We start from the raw sequence: 14,152 nt of genomic DNA, 5'->3' as shown, positions 1-14,152 counted from the left end.
AACGTGGTGACATTAACCTGAAACCCACCGCATCTTTGGTTTGAGTAACACTGTCACTGTTTGTCTGTCGTCGCCCACCTCCACCCCTTAAATGTGTAGTCCTGTTTGGAGAAAGCCGGGGCAGCGAACCTGGGCCACAGCGATTTAGAACGCCATTTCCCATGTAGCCTTGCGAGTGCTCTGCTCCTAGGCGTCTAGCAACAGCTACCAGCCCAGACAGCCGGCGGCAGCGGGAGCGGTATTTCTTGGTAGATTGTTCGCTGCCGGGTTTTCATATTTAATAGTCGCTTGGCTGCAAACAGTGAAAAGACGACCCTGAGCACTGCACAGAGATATGAGCGGCAGCGGGCGGCCCAGGACCAGCTCGTTTGCTGAGCCGCCAGGTGTTCCAGGAGCCGCCGCCGCGTCCACCGGATCAGCCGCTGCCGTGGGGAGCAGCACAGGAAAGTCCGGGGTCCCGCCGGCCTCCGGCGGCAGCTCGTCAGGATGCTCGAACCTTAAGCTTGCCAGTGAGTTCTCGTTAGTTACCAGCTCACTACCGGAATCTGCCGAACCGAACAGTACGGTTCTGTGGGTTCGTGCTAAAATACCCGAGTGCGTTTTGTGTCACAGTCCAGAGGAAAGCTGTTCATGCTCCCGAGTGGCGGCTAGCCGACTTTCTAGCATGCTAACTAACTAGCGTGCTAGCGCTAGCCACTTGTTTTGTATGTTTAGCGATGGACGTGTTTACTGGCTGTGATATGAAACCAACAGGTAGGTTTAACATCATCTAACTTTATGGGTATTCCGCTTTAATAATGTTACGACGCAGAACGAGCGCCATTCACTGCCAGCGTGAATGAGTTAGCGGTTAAACGGGCACAGCTGTTCTTTGTGGCCAAGCCAGACACTCGTACCTAAACTTGAGTTGTGCATTCAGGGCGCTTTTGTGGGTGTCTGTGAGGATGCGGTATCAGCTATCAGTCTGGCTCGCCCGGAGAGCGGGGTCAGCGTGGAAAGTTGCCTTTTCACCAAGGTCACCTACGGGGCAAAGGCTTAGCAGCAGGTGGCCGACGCCTGGAGGCTGCAAGTGATGCACATGCAGCGCAAGCGCTCGTCTGTCTGCCCAGACTGGGGCTCGGCTTCTCTCAGGTCCGAGGTGGAAATGCGGCATTCGCCTCTTTAACCGTAGTCACAATTTTGAGTAGGGATCTGCGTGCGCGCGTGCACGCTCATGCAAACCTTATCACCCATTAGCAGGCAGCGGTGTGGGGCTTTGATACGGGAGCACAGACGGGAGGTCATCTCCAGTTCAAAGCAGCTTCACCCTTGTTTCCCCAGTCTGCATCTGTAGCAGCAGTGCTTGAGGCCCTTTAAGCCCAAATGTTGACTTTGGCTGCTAAAGACACCCATTGGGATGATGGATGGATTCGTTGTCAGGTTTGGGAGACCTGGAGGCTATTTCAAGAGGAAGGATTAACCCAGTTAGCCAGATATTTGTGAAGGGGGATGATTTGATTTGACATTTTGAATTACTGTTAAAATTAAACTTAGACATGCCACATTAAGAATGTTGTGTTGCCATACCAACCAGTGGACTGTCATCATGAACAGCTGTGGAAGGTATTTGATGATGAAATGTTCAAAGGGGTTCCAAGTCTTCCTGGGTTTAAGATACTCCTCCTGGTACTCGTAGTCTCTCTCTTTAGCTGCATTGTTTAAACCTAAACAAAAAGTTAAAGTGAGCCTAAATGACAGGTGAGTCAGGTCCCATAACCAACCCGATTCCTTACCTAAGTAGGCCCAGTAAATATAGCATGGTATCTGACACTTGACTCTATTATAGCAGCTGGTGTGACTGTCCCAAGAAGGCGCTGAGCAGCCCAGACATGTCTAGTCAGTGAAGGAAGGGAATAAACATGAAAGTTTCTAGTCTGTTGGCATTTTAGCCAATTTTACTGTTGCTTTTGTACATTTACTACAATTTAAACCACCACTGTCAGCGACACTGGTATCCCTTTACTTGAAATGCATCACCAGTTGAACTGATAATATTATGAAGCCGTTTGCAATGTAAAGTATAGCATCTAAAGTAGAAGAGGCCTGCGGACGAAGATCGCTGCTGTAAATCAGACGGCCCTCAGCGTCCCAGTAGTTATTCCATTATTCACTGTCTGTGGAGCAGCTCCAGCATTTGTCTGCATTACATCATCATCGGACTGAGTCTCTTTGTCGGTCGGAGTCAGTAAAAATATTCAAATCCACAATATAAGTTGAGGTATAAATTATGAAAGAAATAAAATGTCATTCTTTCCAGCAACTTTACAATAAGTCACAGTTCTCCAGGGACACATGTGATTAATTCATCTGTTCATTTCCACCACTGCACTGCAGTGACCCCAATCTATGGTAATTGCTTACTGTGTACTTTACAGCTGCACCCGAGGATTTGTACTATTTTATTATGCAATTATGTTCGTAAGTAGTAATTTTGTCTTTTTAAAATGTCAGACAAGGTGCCCGTCACTTTATTAAAGCTAGGTAACATTTTGTCTCTGTTAAACCAGCAGTTAAAAATTCAATGTTTCATTTATCATTTTTGGTGCAGAAGGACTTCTGCTGATGCACAGCCGCTCATTTGGGAGGTTGAGAAAGTAAATGTTTGGCATTTTTATGCAAATATGAAAACAGTTTTCAATTAGGAGGCAGTACCTTTTCTTGTTAATTCACTGATTACTAGCTCTATGGTCTCCTGGGAACTGAACATTGTCGTTATTTTGTCTCTGTTGTAAACTGTTACATTAGCACAATAGCTCAAACACTAGATTGTTAATATTTAGAGTTGATGACCTGATTAGATTTTGGAAGAGCTTATCGTCTGCATATTAAGGTGAATGCAATTGTCTTGAAGCTATTTTGCATTAATCACCAAAAATCAGCCTCTTGTTTTAACACACTGTTTTTTGACATGGTTTCTCTAATGCAGACTTAACTTGGCTGCAGTATCATGTGGTGTCTGGCATCTTTTATAGACCTGGAAGTGACAAACTCTGAAAAATGTGATTCTCTTTAGGGATCATTTCCTTCTGGAGCCCAGAGTTTCCTTCTCTTACAGTCAGATGAATGACAGGAAGCCGTGTGAACACAATGCGCCGCTGATATAGAAACACTGAGCTCAGACACAATGAAGTGATGATAAATCAGAAAGGCCTCATTTACACTGTGATAGATGAGTTTGTGCAAGTTGTTTTTCCTCTTGAGGGGAAGAAAATGAGCAACAGCAGATAAAAGAGCTGTGGTGTCTCCAGCTTTTCTGACTGACATGCCAGCAAGGAAACTAGGAGGGGAAAAGCAACACAAGGCTGCTGGCATTAACGTGTCCATGTGTCCTACTTTTAACCTGCAGCCCGTGCGTGTGTATTAATTTCTGCCCAGAGTTAAAGAACCCACTGACCCGGTCACTGGGCTGCGCTGCCAGGTTCAGCGGTAACAGATATCGCCGGCATTCCTATTGGGTGACCAGCAAACCTGTGGCTGGGGACAGTTCACGGTGTGTGGGTGTGGATGGACACCAGGACACGTCGCCCGGGGTTATATCAATAAGTGCATTGTGTTGTTTAGTCAACTGAGCTTTAAGTATGTGGACCTGTGCTGACAGTGATACAGCAAAGGGCTGGTGGCTCATTTACAAAGCATATGGCAAACTTGATTTGTGAATTAGAGCTATATAAACAAACTGGATAGAATTTTAAAAGCTATGTGCTACTCCAGTAATTTGGATTAGTGTAGTCACAGGCCGTTGACCTGTGTGTTGTGTTAAAGCAATTCTGATTACTATACACAGGTTGTGGTTGGCTGCGTGCAGACTGGCAACATTACAGTAGCTGTGGGCTTTTCCATTGCACGTTGTTGATACAGTACAGTCATGGTGAGTAGAGCTGGAGCTAACATTTGACTTATTAAGCATTAGTTATGTTAAGTGTCCATATAGAGAAATCTGTCTCCTACGATTTCCCAAGGGCCAGAGGACTTATTACAACCATCTGTCTGTTTTGTCAAAGGCCAGACAAATAAATATCCAGAGGGAGGTAAATGTTGAAGCCAACGCATCAAATGGTATTTCACTGTACTACTGCACCTGTGTTGGCTCTCCTACTGCTTGTATGTCTTGCTACTAGTCAATGTGATAGAACACAGAATACTAGTAGTAATAGAATACTGCTGCTGTCATGAAAGTTTATAAGGACAAAGATTAGCTGGCCTATTTTTGGGTTTATTCCCAGTTTAATTAGTCTCGGTGTCTTGAATATGAACTCTGCCATTTCCTTCTCTATCCTTGGAGGCTTTGTAAAGTTGACATCCATTCACTTGGCTGTCATTAACCTAAATATTCAAATGGCCAGCAGAGATGCGGCCCAGATGTTGAAGCTGGCTGCAGCAAGTGTTTTGGGTTGAATTCCAGGGGCATTGTTTTGTGAAGTGGTTTTAATTCCGTACTTCTGTCAGAAGGGATCCATCATTTTATCACAATAAAGCAATTAACGGATTACCTGATTATTCAGAGTTAAAGCCCTCTGTAAAGGACTTAGGCTGTTGTTGAACCATAGCACATTATTTTTCTACGTCTTTCCCTCATATTCACCCACATACTCTGTTCTAGGGGACAGTGGGAAGGTGACCACCGTCGTGGCAACACCAGGTCAGGGACCAGACCGCCCCCAGGAAGTCTCCTACGCCGACATCAAGGTGAGCAACACAGCAGAACCAGAACCAAACCGCATCATTGTCAGTGACGTCATCCTTTATTACACTAGTTCAAGACTTTTACCACTGCTTTGCACAACGCAACTGCGAGACTATTACCAGAGCTCTGCAGTGGCGCCGGCTGAACTTTATGCATCACAGACTTTATGACCTAGCTTCTGGTAGATAATCACTCAGATTTAAAACTATGACATAACTGTGTCACTTACAGACTAACAAAATAAGACTATTTTTGAAAGTCCTTGTCTTTTCTTCTAATCACCTAATGCCTGTGCAGTTGTGTGCACACAGTTTATATCAGAGTCAAAATTCTAATTCATATTGACAGGTATCGTATGTCTGCTCAAGGACATCTGGGTATTATATAAAAAGCTTTATTTAATATCTGACCGTGTATACAGCTGACCAAATCCCAGACATTAATCTGTGCAAAGATGTGAAGATGACCGTTTAGAAACCTTCCGTCCAGTCTTGTGCAGTTATGTTTGAGTTTAAAATCTAAATGTGAGAAAAGTTTTCAGTTTTGATTTTGATACATCTTTTAACGGATCGTGTGACCCCTCTTGTGATTTTGTGCTAGCAATATATTTTAGTTGCATTTAGAAATGTTTAGACCGGTAAGTATGTCCCTCAGTAACTACTTGCACTTCTTGGAAGAATACTAGTAATTTATGGAAACCATGTTAACTGTAGCTTGTTGAAATCCTTCAGGCTGTTGACAGTTTCCTGTTGTAAAACCTTTGCAGGTGATCGGTAATGGCTCGTTTGGTGTGGTGTACCAAGCTCGGCTCATTGACAGCCAAGAGATGGTTGCAATTAAAAAGGTTCTGCAGGACAAAAGGTTCAAGGTGAGGCTCTAGTGCTGAAAATGTCCACATACTCTCATGTTCTGAGCAAATGATGCATGTATGGTGGAGTTATTTTGGCTCGCGTGACTTATTTCCTCACTAAACTCTTGTGTTTGCAGAATCGAGAACTACAGATCATGAGGAAACTTGACCACTGCAACATTGTCAGATTACGTTACTTCTTCTACTCCAGTGGCGAAAAAGTACTTAATCTCCCTTGTTCATAATGTAAATTCATTAATTGAAATGTGTGACGGTGTAAATGTTTTAAAATCTGCTGCTACTGTAAACACTAGTAAAACACCAGACGCCTGTTACAACCTATAGGACTGATATGATGCATGTCGTAATTCTTTGAAACCAATGTGTCTGCTATGTCTGAGCAGAAAGATGAAGTCTACCTGAACCTGGTGCTGGATTTTGTACCTGAGACAGTCTACAGGGTTGCCAGGCATTTCAACAAGGCCAAGAGCATCATTCCTATCATCTATGTGAAGGTAACTGCTGCCAGTTCACATTCCTACTTATTGTGTGTTTGCTGCTGGAATGTTAATTTATATATCACCAATTTAAAAAACAATTTATGTGATTATGTGCTGTACCTGAGAAACATTGAGCGAAGTAAATCGTCTCATCAGTTCAAAACTAACTGTTAAACCATTTCTTTCTTTTATTTACTGCACATTCTTATTACACATCTTAGAAAATCAATTGTGCATCATAACACAAACACATAGAATTCACGACTTGTTAGATCTATGTACAGTGTGACTACACGGCAAATATTTCCTGGGCACAACATTCTTCTTCCATTGTGTCTCTTGATTTAAGTGAAGCTATGTTCATGGAATTTTGATAGATAAACACTACTTTCAAGGCCTATTCTTGGCGATTCGCTGTTGAAATGGAAAGCCCTTAATCAGTTGAATATATAAAAATCGTATGTATGCTTTTTGTGCCAGGTTTTGGTGTAGGCTGTTCCTAGACATGTCACCAGAGGGCATCTTTACCCCAGCCCTGTCTGTGGGTAACTGATGGGATGCTGTGCCTTGTCTTCCTCAGGTGTACATGTACCAGCTGTTCCGCAGCCTGGCTTATATCCATTCCCAGGGTGTTTGTCACAGAGATATCAAGCCCCAAAACCTGCTTGTCGACCCAGAAACTGCCGTCCTCAAGCTGTGTGACTTTGGCAGGTGAGCGACCTAAGTTTTTTTTGTTTTAAAGGCTGACATTTTATGACTGGCCTTTTATTCTGAGGTTTTTAAGAAGCACAACCCCCCGGCCGGTTCTGTCATTAAAGTTCAGCCCTTTCATCCTGACCGTGTCCTTGACCACCACTGCTGCAGTCTTTATCGCCTGTTGCGCCTTTGTTTGTTTCTCCAGCGCCAAGCAGCTGGTCCGCGGTGAACCCAACGTCTCGTATATCTGTTCACGGTACTATCGTGCCCCCGAGCTCATTTTTGGCGCCACAGACTACACAGCAAACATTGACATATGGTCAGCAGGCTGCGTACTGGCTGAGCTGCTGCTGGGACAACCAATATTCCCTGGTGACAGCGGCGTGGACCAACTAGTAGAGATTATCAAGGTGAGACATTTGACCTGTATGCTGCTAAAATGTGGTTTATTATTGTGATATTGATCATACATATGATGGGTAGAGAATCCGTTCATCACCACGCTGTGTCTTTCAGGTGCTTGGAACACCAACAAGGGAGCAAATCCGAGAGATGAACCCAAACTATACAGAGTTCAAGTTCCCTCAGATTAAAGCTCATCCATGGACCAAGGTAAATGAAGTCTGTCACCTTCACTGATCTTCACAGGCAGTAAATGTTGTAAGACCTTGTTTGATTAATTTTCTACAACCCCAAAACGTATTCGTTTAGTGCTACGTGTATCATGAGGATCATTCTATTTCTACCTGAAAATGTACTAAACAAACAAGTCAGACCCAAAATAACTGCAGGTCCTTTCATCCAGAACACGTAGAGCAGGGGTGCGCAATCCTGGTCCTCGAGAGCTACCGTCCTGCTGGTTTTACAACTCTCCTGGCTGATTACCTAGATCGGGTGTGTCGGTGAGCTGCTGACTGGGTAAAAACACCTGGTCAAGGTAAAATCAGTATTAGCTGGGGCAGGGAGAGTTGGAAAAATAGCAGGGCGGTAGCTCTCGAGGACCAGGGTTGAGCACCCCTGACGTAGAGCCTCATGTCAGTGTGTAGAGAACGTGTTTGACTGGAAGTGATTCACTGTACATTACACTGGTTTATGGGAATAACAGGAACAAAAGCCGTGGACGTGCTTTCACCCACACAGGCTATTTAAGTCCACAGGTTAGAGTACTTCTCCTGTCCACGATTGACCCTGAAACCTGCTAACTACAGAAACCATGTCACACCAAGACAAGTGGCCCTTCAACATTCATATCAGAGTGGATCAAAAACTGCTGCTTTTTAAATGCACCCAAAAGAAGTAGATGTAAATTTGTTACCCTTATTTTGAGTGTGTTTTACTTTTAGCTCAAATAACTTGTTCAGTTTTAGGATGTGTTAATTGTAATATTACCCATCTTTAAACAGTAAATACTGGTGAAATCCTAACCCCCCTCCTCCTCCTCAGGTGTTTAAGCCTCGCACCCCTCCAGACGCCATCGCTCTATGCTCTCGGCTGCTGGAGTACACGCCGGCGTCGCGCCTCTCGCCTCTAGAGGCCTGTTCTCACGCCTTCTTCGACGAGCTGCGTCAGCCGAACACGCGACTGCCCAGTGGCCGAGAGCTGCCCATGCTTTTCAACTTCAGCACCACAGGTACTTGGGCAGTAACGCCATGCGCCATGGTTTAACCAGGCTTTGTGTTTAGTGGAGGGACACCCCAACGTTGCTCTGTCTTTGATGCTAACTGAAAAGTCAGATTTCTATCTCTTTGGGTCTTGGATAGTTGTCACAGTCACATGATGTTTCTTGGTTTGTTTCAAGCCACATCTGTGTCTTCTGAGAATGTGTGGGTAATATATCATGCAGTGTTCTTCCTTAAATGCCACTATCCTGTTGCTATGACTCATTGCTGAATAATAACTTTTTTTTCCTTTTTTACATTTCAGAGCTGTCAATCCAGCCCCAGCTGAACTCGATTCTCATTCCTCCTCACGCTCGCTCTCACACAGCTGCTTCCGCCCACGGTGGGGAACTTATTACAATGTTACTGTCAGTCAGTAATATCACTGGTTTTGAAATGTTTTGTGCTGACTGAAAAAAAATGTAACTAAAAATGTGGCTTAATAGGATAAAAAAAAACGTGTTTCTTCCATTGGAACCTTGCTACATTGAAACTTATTATAATATTGAATCTGTACAGTGTGATATAAAATATTCCTTCTCTACTTTCAGACGGCACCGGTTCAGAGTCATCTTAACACAGTTCAGTACCAGGATCTCTTAACAGCATCTGAAGCAGCCTCTCGCCTGCCTCCCAGCCTCACCCTTGTCTCAGACACACACACACACACACACACACACACACACACACACACACACACACACACACACTGTACAGGTTCCCTCTGTGCTGCTTGCTCTTCTTTAGCTGATGTTTCTGTACAGTAAATGCAAACCTGTAGTTCTGTAGCTGCCAAGGGTGAACAGCAGGAGATTGTTACTCAGTCATCTCGAAGCAGCTCGGGTGGTATGTGAAGGCTCATAGTGGGGGCTGGTCCTCTGTAATATAACTTTTTTTCTTTTTTTAGGTCAATTTTTTCCCCTTTTTCTTTGTTTATTTATTGGATTAATTAACTCGTGATCACACAGCGTCTCGTCTGTAGAGGTTTTCACTTCAGATTATTTTTTTATTCTGTGGTTTTAAATCCCTGTTTGTTCGTTGTTGGGCTGCACGTTGCCCGACCACAGCTAAAAGTGGCCCCACGTCCGTCATCAGGGTAACCAATATTTTATTTAACTCAGGGCAGGAGAACAGAAGCAGGGACTGGTAAATGCATGAATCCTCCAGCCACAGTGTTTGATAAATCCAGCCTGATGTTTAGGTGTCAGGATCGGGTAGCGATCATTATCTGGCTGGTGATCTTCATGTTCGTATGTGTCTTTTTTTATTCTCTCCTTCTTTTCTGCTGAAACAGTGAGATGTGTCTGATAAACAGTCCCTGGACCTGTGTACACTAGTAAATGGAGAAAGGTGAAATCTTTTCTTTTGTGGTTTTACACTTGCACATAAATACAAACTCCTGAGGTTTTAATGGTGGTTTTATTGTTGGATTTAAGGAATTCATTGAGAAGATAGTGACATAAAACCTCAACACTGTTTATTACCACAAACATTTGTGGTGAATTGGTGTTAATGTTATTTGTGAAGGTGTGAATGTGGCGCGGGACGAAGCAGCTAAAGATTTCTCCCAGAGCGTTTAGAGCAAACAAATTCACTCGTTGTGTATTAGATCTGTGTCCAGTTGATGGTCGGCTCAAAGCTGCCGTCCTTCATCATTAGTGACTTGAAAATGCTCTTCTGGAAACTGACGCTTGTCTAAGAAAGCTCAATATCAACTGGTTCATCTGGGATTTTCTCACTGCTTTTTTACATTTTACCTAAATTGTAAGTTGTAATTAAATCATCTGGTTTCACTTATAAGGATCTGTAATAGGCTTAAAGCAGCTGGAAACTGGCATCTTCACAGTAGATTCCACTAAATTTGACTGATTTCACAATGTTCAGCGGACGGTAAATTAAGTTTCACGTTTTCAAAATGGAAGAGCTGAACGGGTGCAGTGCATCAACGTGCTCTTACTGTGGGATGTGTGATTTTAATGAAAGATATTTGCCTTAAAGTCATTTTTGGTGGCGGTCCCTTCATAGCAGAGCATTGTTGTCCTGGTGTTAGTGTAGAGAAATGTTCTGTACTGTGTGTGAACAGGCATAATAATAAGTCAGCCCTGATGATGCAATGCAGCGCTTTAGTGCTTGATACTTAATGTAAAGGCCTTTCTTTGATCTTTGGATGTCGGCTACAGATTGAACCAGAGGACAGACGGGACTGTTGGCTGAACATGAATATCAAGCAGGGGACGTCCTTTAAGGTGGACGTGTGCTGCTTTCTGAGGACTGTGTTTGGCAGCTCCTCACGTCTTCAAAGAGCTGTTTGAAGGCTACGACTCATATTAGGTTAAGCAGCGTCGAATGTATCGTGTGTGTGTGTGTGTGTGTGTGTGTGTGTGTGTGTGTGTGTGTGTGTGTGTGTGTGTGTGTGTGTGTGTGTGTGTGTGTGTGTGTGTGTGTGTGTGTGTGTGTGTGTGTGTGTGTGTGTGTGTGTGTGTGTGTGTGTGTGTGTGTGTGTGTGTGTGTGTGTGTGTGTGTGTGTGTGTGTGTGTGTGTGTGTGTGTGTGTGTGTGTGTGTGTGTGTGTGTGTGTGTGTGTGTGTGTGTGTGTGTGTGTGTGAGAGAGAGAGACACAAACCTGCAGCCAGTGTTTTAGGATTAGAGCCGTTAATGGTACAGCAGTAAAACCACTTGAACGTTTGTAGTATAGTATATTTGATACTATTGCACCATGTCTCCACCTGCTGTTTTTTTTTTATTGCAGCCATATTTGTTTTGACCTATTTTTAATGTAAGAAAGGAGTTGCGATGCTTTTTTTTGTTTTGTTTATTTTAACTCCACCACGCTTGTTTAATCTAACTGAGGTTTTCCTCCCAGCTGCTGCTGGGTTTTAGACTGACGGCCTCCCAGTCCGATGGCTCGCTGCTGAATTCTGATGTTCTTTGCTGTGAAGGGTTCAACCAGCTGGTTTGATTAAGTCCGTGGGGAGCGTCACACTCAGAGCTGTCAGACATTCTGTGGCTATGAAAAGGTGTGAGGCTAAAAAGTCCCTGCGTGAATCAAACAGCTGATTTTTCTCTTTCCCTATAGAAGCCATTTAATTTTATTAATTCACTTTCATCACATGTAAATATCACTGATTTTTATTTCCCTCTTTTTACTTTTATTACAGAGTTGTTTATATCTTATTTCCCTCATTTTGTCTTATGAAGACCCTAATTTGTGCATTTTTGTAAATAGGTTTTCACAATCCAAAATGTAAATACACAGAAAAAATGGAAAGAATTCAGCCTTCTTGTCACGTTTGTTGACGATGTTTCTCTCTCTTTCTTGTTCTTGGGTAAATTGTAAAGTAGCCATTAGTCCTGGGTCCTCTGTGTGAAAACCTGACTGTTCTGACAGTTTGTTTCAGAATGTTCTCTGTCAGGTGGTGAATTTTAGCTTCCATGTGGTGACGTGGAAGAAGTTGTGCTGAGAGCAGCTCTGAACCGTATGTAGAACGAAGCAGCTGCCGATTCAAAGTCCACATTTTGCAGGAAGTTTTCAACTTGATAGCAAACAGTTGGTTATTCCAGAGTACGTCTAACCAGTCATGCTCCTGGTCACCTGTTGAATGTAGTTTTAACCACTCTCTCTAGTTGTGTTTTTGTAGTGTGCTGTCTCCAGAAGGAAATATCTGGCTGCTAAATGATCCATTGTGATCAGCAGCTGGCCTCTGCTGGTGAGCATGTGACTCTGCAAAACGCAGCGTCAAGCTGTGCCTGAAAATGATGCCGTGGGAGTTGAGCAAAGCTGTAACTTACTCTGAACAGAGGGCTGCCAAACCAGGCAATTACTCTCCTTCAGACAAGCTGTATGAGCCATGGCCTCTCTAAAGCCTGAGACAACAGCTCTTGACCTGCAGCAGTAACCTCTCAAAGCAGAAACGCCACATTATTTCTGTTTAGGTTTGAAACCTGCATGAATCAAACCGCATCCTGCAGGTTTCTTCGTCTTCACTTCTCATTCTGGAGCAGAACTCGTGTTCCTGTGTTTCATGTTGCAGTTTCTGATCACTGTACCGTGTTGGCGTGGCTGCATATCTGACATTTTCACAGCGTCGTCCGATTTGTGTGATAAACTCTGAAGGGTTTGGTTAGATTAGAAATCACTTTAGCATCTCCAGCTGTTATGTTAGAAGACCAGGTGAGCTGTATTAATTCAGGAGCATGACCATTTTGTACTATGGGGCTGTATAACCATCGGAAATGCTGCTCAGGCAGAAAGAGACACTTGTGTCGTGCCTGCAGTGTGTGTGTGTGTGGAAAATGACGGTTAACTGAATCTCAAATTGTACATCACCTCATTTGTTTGAGGATCATAATGAAGGCACAAGGGGAGAAAGAGAGAGAAAGCAATACAAACCTGTCTGTCTCTGTACTCAGTGTGTAACATATGGACTCATTTACTGTAATAAAGTGATGAAACTGTGTTTTCAGCGTCAGCATCTTTCTGTTGTATTGTTAGTACGTGCCCTAAGATTAACAACTAAAATAAACTGAACTGAAAGTGCAGCATTTTGTCAAAATGTGACAAAGTCCAGCTTTCGTCACGTTATGTGGGTTTCGTCACATACTTTACTATGATCTGTTTTTTAATCACATAACATTGACACTTTTACCACAAACTATACTGTTTTTCATCATGTGATATACTATGACAAATTTTTTCACCACATACTGACACTTTTGTATCAAATACTAATTGTGTTTTTCCTCAAATACTATACTATTACATGTTTTACCACATACTGTACTATACTATGACATGTATTTTATCCCATACTATACTGTTATGTTTCATCACATAGTAAAGTATATGGTAAAAACGGTCCTAGTATACTATGACTTATTTTTCATCACATACTATACTATGACACTTTTTTTACCACACACTATACTATGACTTATTGTTCATCATATACTATACTAGGACACTTTTTTTACCACATACTATGACTTATTGTTCATCATATACTATACTAGGACACTTTTTTTATAACATATAACACTATTGTTTTTTTCCCTCACTGTGTTATGACAATGTTTTTTACCACATGCTATGACTTTTTACTATACTATTACTTATAGTATACTATATACTATACTATGACACTTTTTTATAACAGAATACTATTGTGTGCTTTTCCTCACATACTGTTATGAAAATGTTTTTAACATATACTATAACTACTTTTTCATAAAATACTATACTATGACACTTTTTTACCACATACTGTACTGTGACACTTTTTTTGCCACATACCATGCTATTATGTTTTTCATCACATACTATACTATGACACTTTTTTACCGCATACTATGCTATGACTTATTTTCATATCATACTATACTATGACTTATTTTCATATCATACTATTCTATGACACTTTTTTACCGCATATTATACTATGACTTCTTTTTCATCACATACTATAATATGACACTTTTTTACCGCGTACTGTACTATGACACTTTTTTACCACATACTGTACTGTGACACTTTTTTTGCCACATACCATGCTATTATGTTTTTCATCACATACTATACTATGACACTTTTTTACCGCATACTATGCTATGACTTATTTTCATATCATACTATTCTATGACACTTTTTTACCGCATATTATACTATGACTTCTTTTTCATCACATACTATAATATGACACTTTTTTACCGCGTACTGTACTATGACACTT

At 42.3% G+C, this 14,152-nt stretch overlaps 1 protein-coding gene across 2 annotated transcripts in view; it reads left to right on the top strand.

Moving 5' to 3' along the window:
• Positions 1 to 34: 34 nt before the first annotated feature.
• Positions 35 to 14,152, top strand: part of zgc:91910 (Zinc finger protein 706-like) — a 21,461-nt gene continuing 7,343 nt past the window's right edge. The window contains exons 1-11 of one of the 2 annotated variants that reach the window (XM_029166152.3): positions 35 to 509; positions 4,640 to 4,725; positions 5,490 to 5,591; positions 5,711 to 5,794; positions 5,978 to 6,088; positions 6,654 to 6,784; positions 6,975 to 7,179; positions 7,286 to 7,381; positions 8,213 to 8,399; positions 8,693 to 8,770; positions 8,979 to 10,148. In XM_029166152.3, coding sequence (XP_029021985.1) covers positions 335 to 509; positions 4,640 to 4,725; positions 5,490 to 5,591; positions 5,711 to 5,794; positions 5,978 to 6,088; positions 6,654 to 6,784; positions 6,975 to 7,179; positions 7,286 to 7,381; positions 8,213 to 8,399; positions 8,693 to 8,770; positions 8,979 to 9,004 — 1,281 coding nt within the window. In that variant the 5' untranslated portion in view covers positions 35 to 334 and the 3' untranslated portion in view covers positions 9,005 to 10,148. Of the gene's footprint in view, positions 510 to 4,639; positions 4,726 to 5,489; positions 5,592 to 5,710; positions 5,795 to 5,977; positions 6,089 to 6,653; positions 6,785 to 6,974; positions 7,180 to 7,285; positions 7,382 to 8,212; positions 8,400 to 8,692; positions 8,771 to 8,978; positions 10,149 to 14,152 lie in introns of those variants that run through there. The other variant, XM_029166153.3, reaches the window with a different exon arrangement.

Source organism: Betta splendens, chromosome 11, assembly GCF_900634795.4.
Source record: "Betta splendens chromosome 11, fBetSpl5.4, whole genome shotgun sequence".
Taxonomy (NCBI): Eukaryota; Metazoa; Chordata; class Actinopteri; order Anabantiformes; family Osphronemidae; genus Betta; species Betta splendens.
Note: the sequence above shows the minus strand (reverse complement) of the source record. Positions and strands in the feature narration are given on the sequence as shown.